Source organism: Haplochromis burtoni, unplaced genomic scaffold (assembly GCF_018398535.1).
Source record: "Haplochromis burtoni strain Fernald_Lab_line unplaced genomic scaffold, NCSU_Asbu1 Contig_39, whole genome shotgun sequence".
Classification (NCBI taxonomy): Eukaryota; Metazoa; Chordata; class Actinopteri; order Cichliformes; family Cichlidae; genus Haplochromis; species Haplochromis burtoni.
This window is the reverse complement of record NW_024582400.1, coordinates 558,798-576,208: the sequence shown is the minus strand read 5'-3', so window position 1 is coordinate 576,208 and position 17,411 is coordinate 558,798. Positions and strand designations below refer to the sequence as shown.

General features: G+C 42.5%; 2 protein-coding genes across 5 annotated transcripts in view; both read left to right on the top strand.

The window, feature by feature from the left end:
• Nucleotides 1–7,478, top strand: part of LOC102288839 (aspartyl aminopeptidase) — a 31,170-nt gene extending 23,692 nt beyond the window's left edge. For both annotated transcript variants that reach the window (XM_005919891.2, XM_005919892.3), the window contains exons 9-15: nucleotides 2,379–2,456; nucleotides 2,865–2,945; nucleotides 3,237–3,397; nucleotides 3,558–3,597; nucleotides 3,697–3,798; nucleotides 4,738–4,905; nucleotides 6,120–7,478. In XM_005919891.2, coding sequence (XP_005919953.1) covers nucleotides 2,379–2,456; nucleotides 2,865–2,945; nucleotides 3,237–3,397; nucleotides 3,558–3,597; nucleotides 3,697–3,798; nucleotides 4,738–4,905; nucleotides 6,120–6,170 — 681 coding nt within the window. In that variant the 3' untranslated portion in view covers nucleotides 6,171–7,478. The remainder of the gene's footprint in view (nucleotides 1–2,378; nucleotides 2,457–2,864; nucleotides 2,946–3,236; nucleotides 3,398–3,557; nucleotides 3,598–3,696; nucleotides 3,799–4,737; nucleotides 4,906–6,119) is intronic.
• A 315-nt stretch (nucleotides 7,479–7,793) lies between these two features.
• Nucleotides 7,794–17,411, top strand: part of ptprnb (protein tyrosine phosphatase receptor type Nb) — a 54,079-nt gene continuing 44,461 nt past the window's right edge. For 2 of the 3 annotated variants that reach the window (XM_005919885.3, XM_005919884.3), the window contains exon 1: nucleotides 7,794–8,963. In XM_005919885.3, the coding sequence (XP_005919947.1) occupies nucleotides 8,864–8,963 (100 nt within the window). In that variant the 5' untranslated portion in view covers nucleotides 7,794–8,863. The remainder of the gene's footprint in view (nucleotides 8,964–17,411) is intronic. The other variant, XM_005919886.3, reaches the window with a different exon arrangement.

Below are 17,411 nucleotides of genomic sequence, written 5' to 3'. Positions count from 1 at the left end.
ATTCTTCCTCTGTGCCCCAAAACGCTACTCGATACCACTGCGCGTAATGCGCCCTCTAGCGGCTGGATGTAGGATAGCATTTTAAATGACAGGTACAAAAATACAATCACAACAACAACTGGGCTGTTTTCCCCAGTTTAATTCTGATACTAGATTTTACTAGAAAGCTATTTTCAACTCTCTACACTGGCACAGAATCCAAGACAAACACATGCAGAATTTGTTTGAATCAGGTCAGTAGATCCAAAATGATCATGTGTTTGACTGCCAAGAAGAACCAGCATGAAGAGAAATGTGGACGAACTGATAAATGAAGGCAGACTGAGGCTTGGGCACACTCAAGATTTAGCTTGAAAATACCATCAATTGCATTAGTAGGCTTAAGTATCTGTCACAACAAAGGAAGGAGAGCGATGTCTGCACAGTTAGCTCAGGTTGACTCTGCAGGCATTTCAGAGAAACTTAAAGCGACTAAAACTCTAAAACATCTTATGTCAGGTTTCATTTCAGATGTGTGAATAAAACAAGTTGAGATGGAGCTTCTATGGCTCTGATTTTATTCCAGTAAGTTAGATTAATTTGAGTATAGTTTTTAGAGCACCGGTTCTCAGCAGTGTGCTTCATACTGTAAAGACCTACCGATAGAGAGAGAGAAGCTTATAAGCGTAAGCCTAATCTTATAAGTAGAGATGGTGACTGTCTCCTGAGTCCAAACTGGGAGCTTATTCCAGAGAAGAGGGGCCTAAAAGCTGAAGCCTCTGCCTCCCATTCTACTTTTAAATATCCAGGAACTACAAGTAAGCCTGCAGTCTGAGAGCAAAGTGCTCTGTTGATGTGATACAGTTTAGACAAGAAATGATGGGCTCTGATTATTCAGTACTGTGCAAAAGTCTTGAGTCACCCCTCATATCTTTATATTTTTGCTAAGAATGTATGAAATGCACGCAGCAATTTATTGAAGCATGCAGGAATATGCCACTTCTTCTTTTCTTTTTCTTTTTTTTGTCCTCCTCAATTGTTTTTTTTTAAGGACACGCTGCACACCATGCTGAGAGACACCAAGTTTTCAGCTAACCGCTCTTTGGGAATCACCTCGCTGGTGAAAAATACTATTTCATGTCTGTCAAACTGTGTTGTGTTTGGGATTTTTCATAGATTCAACTAAAAAAATGGTAACAAATTGTGTTTTTCTGCATGAAGATACAATTCAAAATTGGCTCTTTGCTAAGTTGATAATTGGGTAAGGTACCCTTTTCATGCTTGAATGATTCACAGGTCAGCGTTAAGGATTAACTAAAAATGGTAAGGTACAACGACTGGACTGAAAAAGCAACCGCTGTCCAAAGAAACACTTTGAAAGAGCTTCAGAAAGTTGGGAGAATTGTCGCTTACAAGCACTTTCAAAATTACAGCAAAGTCTGGAAGCGAAATGATGGGGACTCGAGGCTTTTCAGAGTAGTGTGTGTGAGAAGAAGGGTTTTAAATTCAGTTCTTTGATGTGTTTGGGATCAACCGGAGGCTTTTCAGAGAGCTTTTAGAACAGCTTCATGATGATAAGATGTTACAATGAAGTAATAAATGTACCAGTTATTTTTTTTCAGCATCACTCTGAGACAGGATTTCTAATTTTAGTGATATTGATCAGATGAGAGAAAGCAGTCTTCCAGATTCAAACACACTATAAGGCATACAGGAGCTTCTCCTCACACTCTGCTTTTCACCTCGAGGACTCTGTGAGACTTCCAGCCTCGGTTTAAATGAAACTCCTCAACAGTTTTATGAAAGAGGGTCGAAAGGGCAGACTCTCATTCTGCTCACTTATTCCAGGCATGTTTGATAGGGACTACTTGCTGGCGTAAAATTTGTGCAGCGTTGGTGACTATATTTGAAACAGTGGAGATATGTCTGTGAAGGTTCTCAGTCATCCAGGTCATCGTAGTCAAAGGAGCTTGCAAAGAAAGGCGTCTGGACTTCTTTAAATTACTTGAAGATGTTTCACCTCTCATCCGAGAAGCTTCTTCAGTTCTAAGGAACTGAGAGGATCATCAGGGGGTCCTTTTGTCCCTCTGTGGGGGGGGTTACTCCCACTAGGTTTATATCTGGGACTCTCCACCATTTGACCTTAGAACTGAAGAAGCTTCTCGGATGAGAGGTGAAACGTCTTCAAGTAATTTAAAGAAGTCCAGACGCCTTTCTTTGCAAGCTCCTTTGAAACAGTGGAGAGTTATGATGGTACTTACAGTCTCTTTGTACCAGTGTGAGTTATGTATATGAGATTGAACAGAGTTTAAAGCTGTTGTTTTTTAAATCTGACCGTTTATGTTCTGTAAGTCTAGTAACAAAACGTGAGTCGGCGCCTTCCTCTCTTGTCTCTGCAGGCTTTAGGAGGCGTGTACGAGGAGTTCATTTACTCTCCTCGTCTGGACAACCTGCACAGCTGCTACTGCGCCCTGCGGGTCAGTCGCTTTTCCACCTGCTGCAAGCACAATTTCACTTTTACTACCAGGCCAGAAAAAGAAAAAGGATTTATTTCTCTTTTTCTTCTTGTGTCTTTCATTTTGTTCCCACTGCTTGAAAAAAACCTTTATGTATATTTTCAGTTTATTTATAGTTCTTCAACGTTAAATGCAGCAAATGTTTTTTGTTCTGTTGTTTAGTTTAAAAATAATGGAAAGATTTACTTTAAAAGCTTTAACATTTGAATGCTCTGAATGAAAATGTAAATAACTGGCATTAAGCTGGGATTCAGTTAAATGAACTCGTGCTAATTTCTTCCTCACAAAGACTCTCCCAAATGTTTTTCACATATCTCACAAAGCAGACGGAGGTTTTTAATCACACCTCACTTCCTCTTTCTTGCTCAGGGGCTGATGGAGTCCTGCACAGCAGACTCTCTGGCTAAAGATCCCAACGTCCGTATGATCACTCTGTACGACAACGAGGAGGTGAGTCCACCAAGCTTTTAGAGAGGAGACTGGGCCAGTGTGGGGCAGCCAGGATACCAGAGAAGCAGGCAAACAGCAGCTTTAGTGTCTCATAATTAAACAGTAATAATAATAATAATAATTAAAAGCTCCTCTGCAGGTGATTCTGAGATGATGCGAAGCTGCTGTTTGCTCTGGATATCTCACGTGAAAAAACGTGAAAACAACCAGCAGAGCGATGAAGAATGATGTCATCGCCTGCAGGTGAAACTACCTGGGTGTATTTTTTACAGTGTGGCCTGTTTCCTGTAGGTGGGATCAGAGAGCGCTCAGGGCGCTCAGTCCAACCTGACAGAGCTCATTCTCAGCCGCCTCGCCTCCTCCCCCTCCAACCTCACCGCCTTCCAGCAGGCGGCGCCGCTCTCCTTCATGATCAGCGCTGACATGGCGCACGCCGTGCACCCCAACTACCAGTCAGTATCAGCATGAGATTACGTGCTCTCAGACATTTGCACTAAACGGTCATTCGAGAAAAAGAAGGCGTTTTAGATCATTAAGATCAGATAAAACCTGTAATCGCTGGTCTTCATTTGTATTCTAGTTTGATATGTTTTTAATTTTGTTTCCTCTCAGGGAGAAACATGAGGAGAACCACCGGCCGGCTTTTCACAAGGTGAGTCAATTTAATTGCTATTTAAAGTTTAGGAGACTCACCAGGTGGTTGATTTCCTGTGTGATTTTTTTTTTTTCTTTTTTTCTTCTTTTGTTTCAGGGCCCGGTAATCAAGTTCAACAGCAACCAGCGTTACGCAACTACGGCTGTCACCGCCTCCATTGTCAGAGAGGTGGCCAGCAAGGTCAACGTGCCGCTGCAGGTAAATTGAGAACTGAGTGATGGCATTTGTGTGATTGTAGAAGACTGTTTGCAGTAAAAGTTAAGAAACAGGAATTAAAACGGCGGCGTTTATGTCACTGTAATTCATGAAGAACTCAGCCCGTTTTCTGTGATACCAGTATTTGTGTAAAAGCACATTTCCAGATTTTTCCAGATGTTTAAATGTTATGTCCTGGAATTAGTTGCAGAGATCCAGCTTCTCCAGTTCCATTACTGATACCAATGGATACTAGTGTTACGTTAACAAGCTGTATGCCTCACTGTGAGGAAGAGACTGTGGCAGGATCAGGTTCGATTTAAACAATAAAATAAAATGTGACAAATGGATCGACCCAAGAATGTCATTTTATTGAAGTGGAATGTATTTGTAAAATAATCAGACAAAAGGACCACTGGGTAAAGGACCGAGTTTAAATGCAATCTGTTACTAGCAGCCTGTCACAAAAGCACATTATTTGTTCTCCTTTCTTTATTTGAATTTATGAAATACCAAAGTTAACACAGTTTGACGGACATAAAATAATATTTTTGTACCAACAAGGTGATTCCTAAAGAGCTATTAGCTGAAAACTTGACATATAAGGACACACTAAAAAAATCTGAGGAAACTGGAGAATTGGAGGACAAAAGAAGACTTGGCAGGAATAAAAAACTATCGATTACTTAAAGAAATGACAAGAAATCTTGAGTAAGAGAGTTCAGACTGTGCTGAAGAATAAAGGTGGTCACACCAAATTTATTTACACTATTCTCATTTCAATTCATGAGCGTTATTAATGCACTTTGCTGTTTTATATAGTGTAACTCGTTTCACCTTTCCTTGCTCCTAGACCTGCAGTGCCTCTTAATACCCACTAGAGGCAGTTTTTATTTTTACTCTAACTTAATAGTCTGAGCGTTCCTGTTGGTCTTCTTGTAGGACGTGATGGTCCGTAATGACAGCCCCTGTGGAACCACCATCGGTCCCATCCTGGCGGCCCGTCTCGGCGTCCCCGTGGTGGACATCGGCTCCCCGCAGCTCTCCATGCACTCCATCAGGGAGATGTGTTGTACATCCAGTGTCCTGCAGAGCACCACCCTTTTCAAGGTAACAGATCCAATTAGGTGTGAATTATGTAGAGCTAATTAATAGACCAGCTGGTTTTACTTTTGAATTCACACACATAATAGCTTCATAAAGTTTGCATTTCCTGCAAGAGCTGGCAGCTTCATCAGCAGTTTAATCCAAACATTCTCTGTTGCTTAGGTAAGATTTGTGTCTCCCCTAATTCATGACCTTGTAAATTTATGTTTTCTATAAAGGACGTGATTAATGAAGTATAAATACCAAAAGTGATGGTTATATGGTAAAACACAACTGACTTTAATTGTTCTTATCATTGTTTCAGTACTTTGTCGTAAGTCTACAGCTACTTTTGAAAGTTGCTTAAATAAACTTTAACATACAGACACTGGCCTCAACTTCTCAGATGTAACACTTTAACTTTGTCTTACATCTTTTGGCTTTTTGGTTTCTGTTTAATGGAGACGTCTCTTGCCTTGCTCCTGCTTATCAAACAGATCCCTTTATCTTGTAAAGACAGAATTTTCCTCATCCTCAGCCACCTCTCATGTGGAGTTCCCCAAGGCTTAGTCCTTGGTCCCATTTTATGTTTTTATATATATATGCTTCCATGCTTTGGACTCATCATGTTTGGAGCCGCTGCCCATCCATCTCTGCTATCTCAATCGAAACAAAACACCACATCGCCCCCATCCTCGCTACACCGCACAAGCTACATATTTTATTAAATTGATTTAAACCTTTTTTTATTGATTATGCCATGTTTTATTTGCTGTTTTTTATTTGAGTTTGAAAAAGCGCTTTATGCTATTTTTTATCTTTCTGTCTGTTCAAACCAAGGCTCTCAATCTGGGGGCTGTTCAGTCATTTTTAAGCCTGTATAAGCCAATTATTGAAAATTTTATAAACTTACATTTCTCTTTACATTGTTAATATTTTGAGAACCTCCATGGTGCTTTACTAATGTATGTCTACTTGTCAACTCCTAAGTTACTGAGATAAATAGTCATGAGCGCCTGAGCTGAGCCTGAGCACAGTTCTAGTCAGAATATGTCAGGTTTGAACCGTCCAGCTGTGGCATAAGAATCAAATTAAGTGATCTCATTGCTGGCATTTGACAGAGTTCTTTTAGGTTATATTTTTACCTGTTATTGTGCTTTTTCATCTACTTTAAAAAATCTTAGTGATATTAAAATTTGCTGTCACTTCCTGTTTTCTGCTTCTTCTCGCTTCTTCAGGGTTTCTTCGAGTTGTTTCCCACCGTGAGGAGCACGCTGGTCGTTGACTAGAGCTGGGACAGCCACAGCTGATCGGGAATAAAGGATTATACAGACATGTCATTCTCAGTGAACGACTGCATTATTTTAAAATGTTCTGCAAATCTGCAGTGCTTTATTTGTGATTTAAATGCCAAAAAAACATATCTTTTAAAATTACCTGACCCCCTCAGAATCAACACTTTCTTAAAGTATATAGTAACTTTGGTATATTTAATGAAACCAGGCAAAATTCAACCAGTATTTTAGTGTTTTGGATCTTTCATAGCTTCGAGTACACATGACGTTATCAGGGCTGAAAAGCACATTTAAATAGTTTTTTAAAAACTGCAGCCAAATCAGTTTGGCACTTTGAGTGGGTGTAAATCTGAAGAGTAAATCTTGTTTCTATTGATCTGTTTTCTGATGATTCGCTGGTGAAAACTTTCAAATGTGCACTTTGGGTCAACTTCTAAGGGACATTATCACCATGCGTGACAGGCGGCCTGTTAAAAAAAGTTTTAGGATATGAAAAGTCTCCTTTTTTCCTTACATTTGTATACCAGGCTTGTCTTCTAGTCGTGATTCCTTCTGCAGTTGAAATAACTTTTAACACTCTGAGCCACATTCATACATTGGTTCATTCTCTCCCCTTTTTCACCATCTCACACACTTACACTCCAGTACTGTGTGGGAGCAGTTTGAGATTCAGTGTCTTGCCCAAGAACACTTCGACATGCCAACAGAGACGCATGAAGTTCACATGTTGTGTATAATGATTTAGAAATATAATAATGCAACAAATTAACTTTCAGTGCATCGAGAACAGTGGTCCTCTCTTAGCGATATATGAACCAGATGTTCCCACCTGTACCTCAGACTCACCTGATCATGTTTACATGTTATTTATGTTTGTCACCAATTTAAATTAGATTGGAGCTTTCCAGGGATACTGGATTTTGGGTGTATATTTGGCTCTGTTGCAGTTCTGAGCAGAGCTTAAATGTGTATATGTTCTTGTGAAATTGTGAGATCAAAAATGCTGGAAAAATAATGCCATGATGCACGTCGAGGGGCCTGTAACATTAAATATACTGAAGTTACTGTACTTTATATAAAATGAGCTGATTCTGAGGTGATCGAGTGGGAGTGAGAGTGGGTTGAATCCTTTTATAAAAATGTCTTTTCTTGTGTGTGGATGATTCTAGGTTTTAAATCTGATCTTGCTGTAATTGTGTTCGATTATATCGGACGAAAAAGCTGCACTACTTCAAGACCTCATGTCTTTCTTATGAAATGAAATTGTGTAGAAGAAACTTTGGAAAAAAATGTTTAAAATCCCTTCTGTCTCGCCCTGTTTTTATTATTTTCTTGTTGGTGGAGTCGGTAAACACGGAGTGGAGGTAAATGTGAACGTTTCATGCTGCAGGAGAGGCTGCAGTAATTGAATTTCACCTCCTCTGTTTTAATAAAATGCAGCGAGGAGCTGGATGTGCCGCTCTGCCAAGTGCCGGACAGTTTCTTGGCAGCATGAGGAGGACTTATGAGCCATATCAAGATGCAGCAAGAAGAAGGCACTCCTTAATCCTGCTTTTAGTCTCATGGGCTCTGTTAGAAAGTCAATTACAATCCTGTTGGGGAATTCATCAAAATAAATCACCTGAAATTACAAAAATTAGGTGAAAAACAAGCAAGAATGCTGAAATAAGTGAAATTAGAAAGAATTGTGGCTGCTGGTTAAAACATATTGAATAAGTTTGTTGTTTTTATTGTCATTTTGTTGAATATTACAATTTTCAAAGCTTTTTAAACTTATAATTTTAACAAGTTTGATCAAACGAATACATGCATGGTACACAGAGGAGGATATTTTCAGTGTTTATGCATTTATGTGTTTTTCTAACTCTTAAACATCTCAAGTGGTTCAGATGACTTTAAAACCGTTCACATATTTTTGCAAATGAGCCCTAAAAGCTCTGGATAGAAACTTTAGCCCTCGATTAAATGATTTTAAAACAATCACTTGTGATGGGATTGATAGTACAAAGGAAAGTAGGGGTAACTCTGAAGGACGAGTGTGTGAATAGTGCTGTGAAGGTCAGGCAGGATCGTGGAAATCGAAGATGTGATGTGGAGTGGGCACCTTGCTAACCAAGCTTTCAAGCATTAGCTGATAACGTAGCACTGCACCTGCTTGTCCAAATATGGTCACTTATGGTGACATTAAAAAAGACAACAAAAGAACAGGGCTGAAAACATAATTAAAGCTTAAAAATTGAGTTCAAAACAGCCACGTTTGATGTCACGTGGCCACGTCCATCTTTTATATACAGGCCATGGCAAACACTTGAGTGTGTTTGAAAAACAGTGTCAGAGATGATGACGTTAGCCCCACTAAGTCATCCTGTATTTTTTTATTATGCATCTAATTTGCACATTTTCTAAATATTACGGACACCTCTTGCAGTTTTACGTCTGCTGTTTCTACTTAAACTCTGGATTTAATGACGCTTTTAATGATGTTTCCTTTAGTTTTTGCAGTTTAGCGCCTCCTGTGGCTCGGATTATCCACCCATCCCTCCTCGCTCTCTCTCTCTCTCTCTCTCTTTCTCTCTGCGTCTCTGTCTCTCAGCCTCACTCTTCCTCTCCATCCCTCCTCCAGCAGCAGCTTCTCCTCTGACATGGAGAGCTGGTAGAAGCGCGGCGGCTCTCCCCTCCTCGCTCCGATGGATGTTGGATGTACCATGCGGTCACCGCGGCTCTGGGCAGCTCTGTGCCTCCTCCTCCTCACCGCCTCTTGCCGGCTGTGCTCGGCCACCCGACACGGTAAGAGAGTGGACGTGGATCTGATGCGATGTGATGGAGACAGATGCACTTCCCTCTTAATAAAGTGGATCTGTCCACCCTGCGACGCGCGGTGCGTAAATCACGATTTCCCCGAAGAGGAGCTCCCCGCTGTTAGTGACCGCAGCACTGAGCCGCCTCGGTGCACTTTGTGCTCACGTTTCACTTTCTTTGCAAAATATTTTAAAGAGTGTAAAACCTATTTTCATCGGCGTTTACTCAAATTCACAGCGGGGTTTGTGAAAGTTGCTCGTTGTCTCTGCTGGATGTTTTTCAAATACGGTTGAACATAATCTGGATTCAGCGAGTTTTGCTCGGCTTTGACACTCCTGCATAAAAAAGTGCAGAAAGTGAATAGAAATAACATATGAAGTGCCTGTTCTTGCATTTCCGTTTGTCCGCCTCTGAGGTGTTTACCTCGGTGCTAAATTGCGTGAGTGACGCAAAAGCTGTGACCAGGGGTCGGCTCGGATGTGTCTGAGCGCTCAGATGAATCATTTTGTTGATCACAAACAAACAGAGCCAAAACAGCAGCAGGAGAGGCAGAGAGAGAGGGAGGGGTGAGGGCTGGGTTGGTTTGTTTTGGTTCACAGTTAATTTGCCTTCACAAGGAGCCAACATGATGATGATGTAGAAACTGACAGGGAGTTATTTTCATGCAGGGGCCTCTGAGGTCACAGCAAGATCCATGAGAATCCAGAGGAGCTAAAAGCCGGATCAAAACACCCTTCATTGTCTTTATGTGGAAAATTGTTTTAGCCACGCCGAACATCTGACTTGTAAATGCAAAGTAGAGTCACTGCCACAGTGTGAAAAATAGCAACAGCAGGAGTTCACACAGTCTGCTAACAGAGCAGTTTAAAAAGAGCCAAATGGACAAGACGTTTGCTGCCTGTTTTATTAAGCTGAGCATGAATCTAATAAAGCAGCAGTTAGAAACATTCATATCCAGACTGCAGCACCTGCAGGTGCTTGGGCTGTTTGCACTGTGGTCTATAAAGATGTGCTTCATGAAGAAAATGTCTTTAAAAGCATTTAGGGACTCAAGATCAGACATTATTAAGTCAGTAATGTGCATAAACGTACAGGAAACCATCAAAGCGAGCCTGCAGATCCTATTTTTCTTTACTGCTTTCTGTTTAGCCAGAGTTTTACTGACTGAGCTTAAGGCAGGGATTATATTCAGTTTGTGGACATGGAAACAAACCTGTGTGGACATCACGAGTAAGTAGTCATTGTAGTAGGAGCAGCGATATGTGGCCTCAAAATTATATAACAACATTTCAAGAAAATGTGTGATAATTACATATTTTCCATCCTTCTTTTCTAATGAGCTACTGAAGCAGATAAGATAAGATGAGATGAGATAGCCTTTATTAGTCCCAGAGTTCAGAAATTCACATTGTTACAGCAGCAGAGGGGACAAGGCAGGAATAAATAAATAAATAGATGATACACTTCCTAATTTGAAATATAAATCTAACAAAACAAGGCGCCAGCAGCATTATACCCACAGGCACAGCCTAATTAAATATAAGTGCAAAAGTAGCCCAGCTAGCATTTTTCCTGGAAAGTTTCAGTAAAAGTATAAAATAACTATTAAATTAAATAATGATGAAGTGTGTCGTGGATACCAGGGTTAGTATAGGTAAGTAAAACTGTTTGGTTGAGTAACATGTTCATGACACAGCAGTGTCTAACGTGGAATTAGCAAAAAACCTAATGTTAGGTGGCGTGGTGCTAATGTGGTGAAAAACAGTGGAATAGCATTGGTATGTCACCGTGTTTGGACACGAGCGTCTTCTATCAGTTACGGGAGGGTAACATCAACCGAGTGTTTATTTATTATAGTATGCGTGGTAATATTTTATATTTGTGAGTGTGAGACAGCACCCATTATCTGCTGCTAATGGTATGTGCCATATTCATTAGTGATGGACGGGTGGAGGTTGACAGGTAGATTAGGGCTTCATCTGTGGTAATGCAGGCGTGGGTGTTGTTTTTAGATTTACTGGTCAATCTGCGCTCCTACCATAACCAATGGTCACGAGCTCTGAGTGGTGACTATGGATACAAATGATTGTGGCTGAAATGAGCTCCCTCCATAGGCTCACTGGGTTTTCCCTTATGTAGCAGGGTGAAGAGCTCAGGCTGCTCCTTTGCTACTTGTGTCAGAATCAGTCAGTGTAGGTGGTTCTGGGATTTATTTATAATGCCTCTTGGGAGCCTCCTTTTGGAGGTTTTCCAGGCACAGCTCAGACCTCGATGAGGAGATTTTATATCTCACCTTGTCTGAGAATACCCCAAGACCCCTTAGGAGGAAGTGGAAGGTGTTGCTGAAAACAAAAATGCCTGGAATAGCAGCTTAGCCTGCTGCCACCATGATCCAACTTTGAATAGGTCAGGATGGATGATGCAAAGTTCCAATCTTGCTTCCTGTGCTTCTCATTTAAGAACCACTCAAAAACCTGCCAATTAAGCTGCTTTACCCTGTGTGCAGTCACTGCAAATTGCCTTGCAACTCGCCTCCACTCCAGTGCCTGCTTTTCGTGTTGTCTCTGACTTAATCATTGTCATATCTGTCGTCACTGATGTCGACAACTGGGAAACTCAATAGGACCAGAGAAATGATGGACACCCCTAAAAGATAGACAGATGTCCATAAATTGGCTCCAAACAAAAACAAGTCCTTGAAATGTGCTCTTGTAGGAGCATTTTGGGGTTCCTGAGCTCAGGCCTCTTTGTGTCTGATCACAAACGAATAACAACCGAAAGCTTCATTCAAACATTTTCAAAACTAGTGCTGGAGTATTTGGGTCAGGTAGACGCTGAACCGTAAATAAAATCTGTACATAAAGCAGCTTTAAAAGCAGCTCATTCTGACAGTTATGACTCATAACCAACCCCTCCGTCAGCTCCGTCTGCTTGCTGTAATTACAACAGCTCGCCGTTTGTTTGATGCACTAAACACGACGCAGTGTTTGAGCACCGCGGGCAGAGAGCAGCGCAGAATGTTAAACCTTTCTCATCTCACCGTCCGCAGGCTTATTTATCTTCTCATAATCCAGGAAAAGGACATCATGCAGTTTGACTCATGACACATACCCCTGCAGAGATCCTAAATGCTGTGTGATGTTCCTGAAGGGATCTGTTGAGTTGATGGATTTATGTTGTGGTTTTATAGATTTTTCTAAAAAGTTTGTAGACAACGATGAGCGGTGCTGTGCATGGATGCAATGAGCTATGATTTAAATGTAAATTTCGTTGTTAGTGACTCTTTCTTCAGTTAGAAAAGAAAACGTAATGTGTATGTTATAGCATGCGTGTATTAACTGGCACCTTCTCAACTCAAGGGATTAACCAATGTTGTGTCTACACATAACAGACCATTTAAATTGTATCTTTAGACTCTTTGTTAATAGCAGCCTGTCAAAAAAAAGTAATTTGTTCCCATTTCCTAGTTTGACATAAGATGGTATTTTTGCACCGACAATGTGATTCCCAAAGAGCTATTAGCTGAAAACCTGGCATATATCAGCATGGTGAGCAATGTGTCCTTAGAAAACATAACTGTTCACTGAAGCATCATCAGAAATGGTCTCAGTGGAAGGGCGACTGTCAGGAAGCTTTCTTATGGAAAGGAAACAGGAAGAAAAGGCTGAGGTATGAAAATTACACAAGAACTGGACTGAAAATCAGTGGAAACAAGTCTGATGGGGTGATGAATCCAAGTTTGAGATTTGACATTTTGATCCATCGTCTGGAAAGCATCTGATTGTCAACAGCTTCATCTTTCAGCCTGACAATGATCCCAAACACACTGCCAGTGCAGTAAAATCATCCCTGGATAGAAAAACACACAGTGGAACTCAATCAGTCATGGATTGGCCTCCCCAGAGCCTGGACTTCAACATTATTACAAAGGTACTCTGTATGAAAATAAACATGATGATAGATTTTTCACTCTACTTCCATTTTGTTAGTAATTTAAAAAAGTAAATAATGGCAGTTATTTTAGCTCTGTAGCTTCGTAACTAACAAAAAAGGGTATTCTTGTAATGAAAACGTACCGGATAATCATAAATATACTCCTGCATGTCACATGTGGTAAAGGTTTTAATTATTTACACCTAATTATAAAGCTTCGGTGTCCCCCCAGAACAGCTGTAGGAGGTAGCTTGGGAGTGGCATCTCTGTTTACACAGTTAGCCCCATGATCCAGATCTGAATAAGCAGCAGAGGATGGATGGATGGATGGTATTAAATGTACTTCTATATGCATTTGACAGACAAGAGGTTCAAACAGTTAGAAGAAAACTGTGCATTGCACAAACAAGAGAAGAAATAAAATAGACACTGAATGTTTTCAGAGACACTGCTGGAATTATAGTTTGCAGACTTAAAGTCAGAGTTACTGTGGCTGCACCACCCAAATTAGGCAGAGAGAGGAAGTTATCACTGGCAGATCACTACAAAACTACAAGAAATACTACAAAAAAACTTTCAATTGGACTCTGTGGCAGCAGGTTTCAGTTCATACAGTAAGGTGCTCACTACATGCTGAAGATCTCTATGTCTTCCTGTTAAAAGGTAGTTTTTTCTTCCCAGTCTCGTCAAGTGCTTGCTCATAGAAGGTCATCTGATTGTTGGGGTTTTCACTCTAATATTATAGGGTCTTTAACTTACAATATAAAGTATGTTGAGGTGACTGCTGTTGTGATTTGGTGCTACATGAATAAAACTGAATAGAAGTGAACTATCTGGATAAGCCAGTGAAGTGTTGCAATAGCTTTGTGTGTCTCTGCAGTATATTGGAAAGAGGAAGAATGAAGAGCTTTCCCTCTGCAGTGAAGCATGGTGCTGGCTCAGTGCCACTTTGCTCCTGTCATGTAGCACCCAACATGAGCTTCTGGAAGAAAACATCACACCATCAGAGCTCAAGCTCGAGTGTCGATTTACCCCAAGCTTACCTCGAAATCCATCAAGACCTGGTTGCAGATGAAGCCCTGGAATATTGTGTCTACTGTGGAGGCATGACTTACATCTTGCATAGAAAATCTCTGGTTTGGATTTGAAGAACGATGTGACAGAACTGGAAGCCTTTTCCAATGAGGAATGGTCTGAAATTCCTAGGGAACACTGCCAATAGATGTTCTGGCAACCCAGCATGTTTGGAGCAGGTTGAAGCTCAGCAAAGGATTAATAACACTTGTCAATTCGGTTGAAGCAGTTTTGTGGCTGCAGTATTCAGTAAAAGTATCATGTTCAATTTGGGAAAAAACACCCTTTTAATATTGGTTTAATAAAGACATTTAAACCACTCTTAGGTAATTGGATTCATACAAACAGCTCAATTATTGTAATTTATACCAATAAAGCTAATATGCAGTAGGGGTTGAATAATTTTTCTTCCAACTATATGAGCCAGATTTTGTTTCACACACCCTGCTTGTAAGAAGGAGGCATTTTTCTGCTTGTTTTCACTGGATTTTATTCAAACTGTCAGTAAATCTTTCCTTTAAAATGCGGCGCCGCGAGCTCCAGTCAGAGTGATCAGTGCAAGCCGGTGTAAAAGTTCACAGGTCGACGGAGCCAAGAAGGGTCTCAACCTGGCTTCCACTGCTGCCGGTCAGCAGCAGCCCTCAGGTTTGCTCTGCTTCATCCAGGCTGACTCATTCCACCTTAAATATCCCACCCCGTCAGCCTGCAGAGCAGAGGACGAGTTCACACTCACACCGCAGCGGCCACAAATGCCAGAAGCTCCATTATGAAAACGACACTGAATTCATCCAGTCTGACAGCCGGCTAATGGACGATAAAAGCAAAGTATGGACACTCTGATGATGACGATGGTGATGAGAGGCTGGAGTTCAGTAGATCCACAGCCTTTCATATGAAGCCGCATTTTTGTGTTGATTTTTCTAATTACTGCTGCTTTGAAATTAGTATTATTACTGCGATGCCCTCCATGATGAGCCATGTTCTCACCTTACACCTCCAGGAATGGTTAAATTTATAGTATGCTTATAGTATTTAGAGCATAATTTAGTAAAAGTCAAAGTCTTTAAGCTGAAGCTGAGATTTAAGTCCAATTTAAGTGAGTAAAATTTTAAGATAAATTCTGAATGGCTGTGTGAAGGCAGGCAGGAAAGGTGGACCCAAGAGCAGGACTCACGGAGGCACAGGTGAACTCAAAACCCTCGGCTTTATTTGGGATTGCAGACTGAACAAAGAACTAACTAGCCTGGAATGCAAATAAACTAGCAGGCAGGCAAACAGACCACACAGGGTGGTATGAGGATGAACAGACATTAACGACGCGACAGAAAACAAAGGAAACACAGGGCTTATATACACACACGGCAGTAATCAAGGGAATGGAAAACAGGAGGGAGACACAGCTGGGAGAGATTAGGGCTAATGAGACAGGGGAGCAAAGCCGGACACACTAACATAAGACACAATCCTTCAAAATAAAACAGGAAACAATAAACCACTAAACAAAGACGCAGACTGAGAGGCAGAATATAACACATGGCTCTCAAACAATACATGGGACCACAATTCCTTAAACACGGATAAACAGAAACATGAAACTCTAATCATCATCATCATCAATACAAGCGCTACAAGAGAATAAGAAAACAATCCATAATGAAAAAACACACCAAAACATAACTCAAAATTCTGGGTCACCAAGAAATGTCACCAAACAGAAAACAACCCAACCAGGGCGGGCAGTGGGGGGCCAGGAAGGACGGAGAGAGTCCAAAAACAAACTAAAACCCCCGATGGTCAAGAAAAACCAAACCCAACAAACAGTTCAGGGGGCCGACCCGGAGGCCGACAGCGCAGGAGGCCAAAACAGTTCAGTTCCAGAGGCCGACCGTGCGAAAGGCTGCGGCGGCGACGGGCAAGCAAACAGTTCTGGGGGCCGACCGTGCGGACGGCAACGGCGGCGATGGGCAAACAGTTCAGGGGGCTGACCATGCGGACGGCAACGATGCAGACGAAGCCAATCCGGAGGTCTCCCACGACGGTGATGACGTCTGGCTGGTGGCCCAGAAAGTGGCCAGCAATGCTGAGGTACTGGACGTACCTTGGTCGGCGGTGCAACAACTGCAGGGCCAGGCGAAGCTGAAGAAGCTGCTGCTGCAGGCGAAGCGGATGATGAGGCTGCTGCAGCTGCGGGTGACGCTGCAGCTGCAGGCGAGGGTGAAGCTGGACCAGGCGAGGCAGATGAAGCTGAAGCTGGACCAGGCGAGGATGAAGCTGCTGGTGGCTGGACGGGCTCCTTGGGCCCTCCAGCAGGTGCAGTCACAGGACCAGTAGGCACAGGGGCCCCAGGAACACACAGGGCAGAACCAGTAGGCGCACGGCTTCTGGCGCACCTGCTGACCTCTAGGCTCAGAAAGTGAACAGAGAGAGTCTTTCTCACTCACCACCGCCGGCTCAGAGGCTCTGGAATCCGGCTGAGGGGTGAAATGCTGGCGGCGTGTACGCCGCTTTCTCTTGGAGGCAGGAGCGGAGAGTGTAGAGGAGACCGGTAACAGCAGAGTGGTTGGGGCCAGCTCCTCATTCCTCGACCACATTGCTGCCAGCAAAGACGCAGGTGAGCGATAGTAGGAGCAGACCGGAGTCAGTAGATCATTCTGTGGCAGCGGCAAGGGATCGACATCCTGCTGTGGCGACCGCTGTGGCGTTGCAGACAGCTCCGCGTTCTGCTGCTGCGTCGCAGGGAGCTTACGCTGCTTCGCGGTGAGCTCCGTCCGCTGTTGCTGTTGCTGCTGCTGCTGAGGCCTTGGCGTGGAGTACTGTGAGCGAGCAAAGGCTGCTAGCTCCTGAGCTTGAAGAACCTCCCAGGCTTCGTGCAACTCGTCCATTGCACCCATAAATCCTTTAAGTTGGCAAAGATGGGGATTTCCCTCGAGGATTGCTCCGATAGCGTTTAATCCGATTGCCATTGCCTTAGTATCCTTCGTGTGGGAAATTCACTTTTTTAAGCCCATGATGCGGGCGAGATCGCTCTCCCGGGATGAGCCCGCTGGGTCCAGGTTATGGTCGCGTCGTTCTGTCATGGCTGTGTGAAGGCAGGCAGGAAAGGTGGACTCAAGAGCAGGACTCACAGAGGCACTGGTGAACTCAAAACCCTCAGCTTTATTGTGGGATTCCAGACTGAACAAAGAACTAACTAGCCTGGAATGTAAATAAATTAGCAAGCAGGCAAACAGACCACACAGGGTGATATGAGGATGAACAGCCGTTAACGACGCGACAGAAAACAAAGGAAACACAGAGCTTATAAACACACGGCAGTAATCATCCATCCATCCATCTTCATCCGCTTTATCTGAGGCCGGGTCGCGGGGGCAGCAGCCTAAGCAAAGAGGCCCAGACCTCCCTCTCCCCAGCCACCTCCTCCAGCTTATC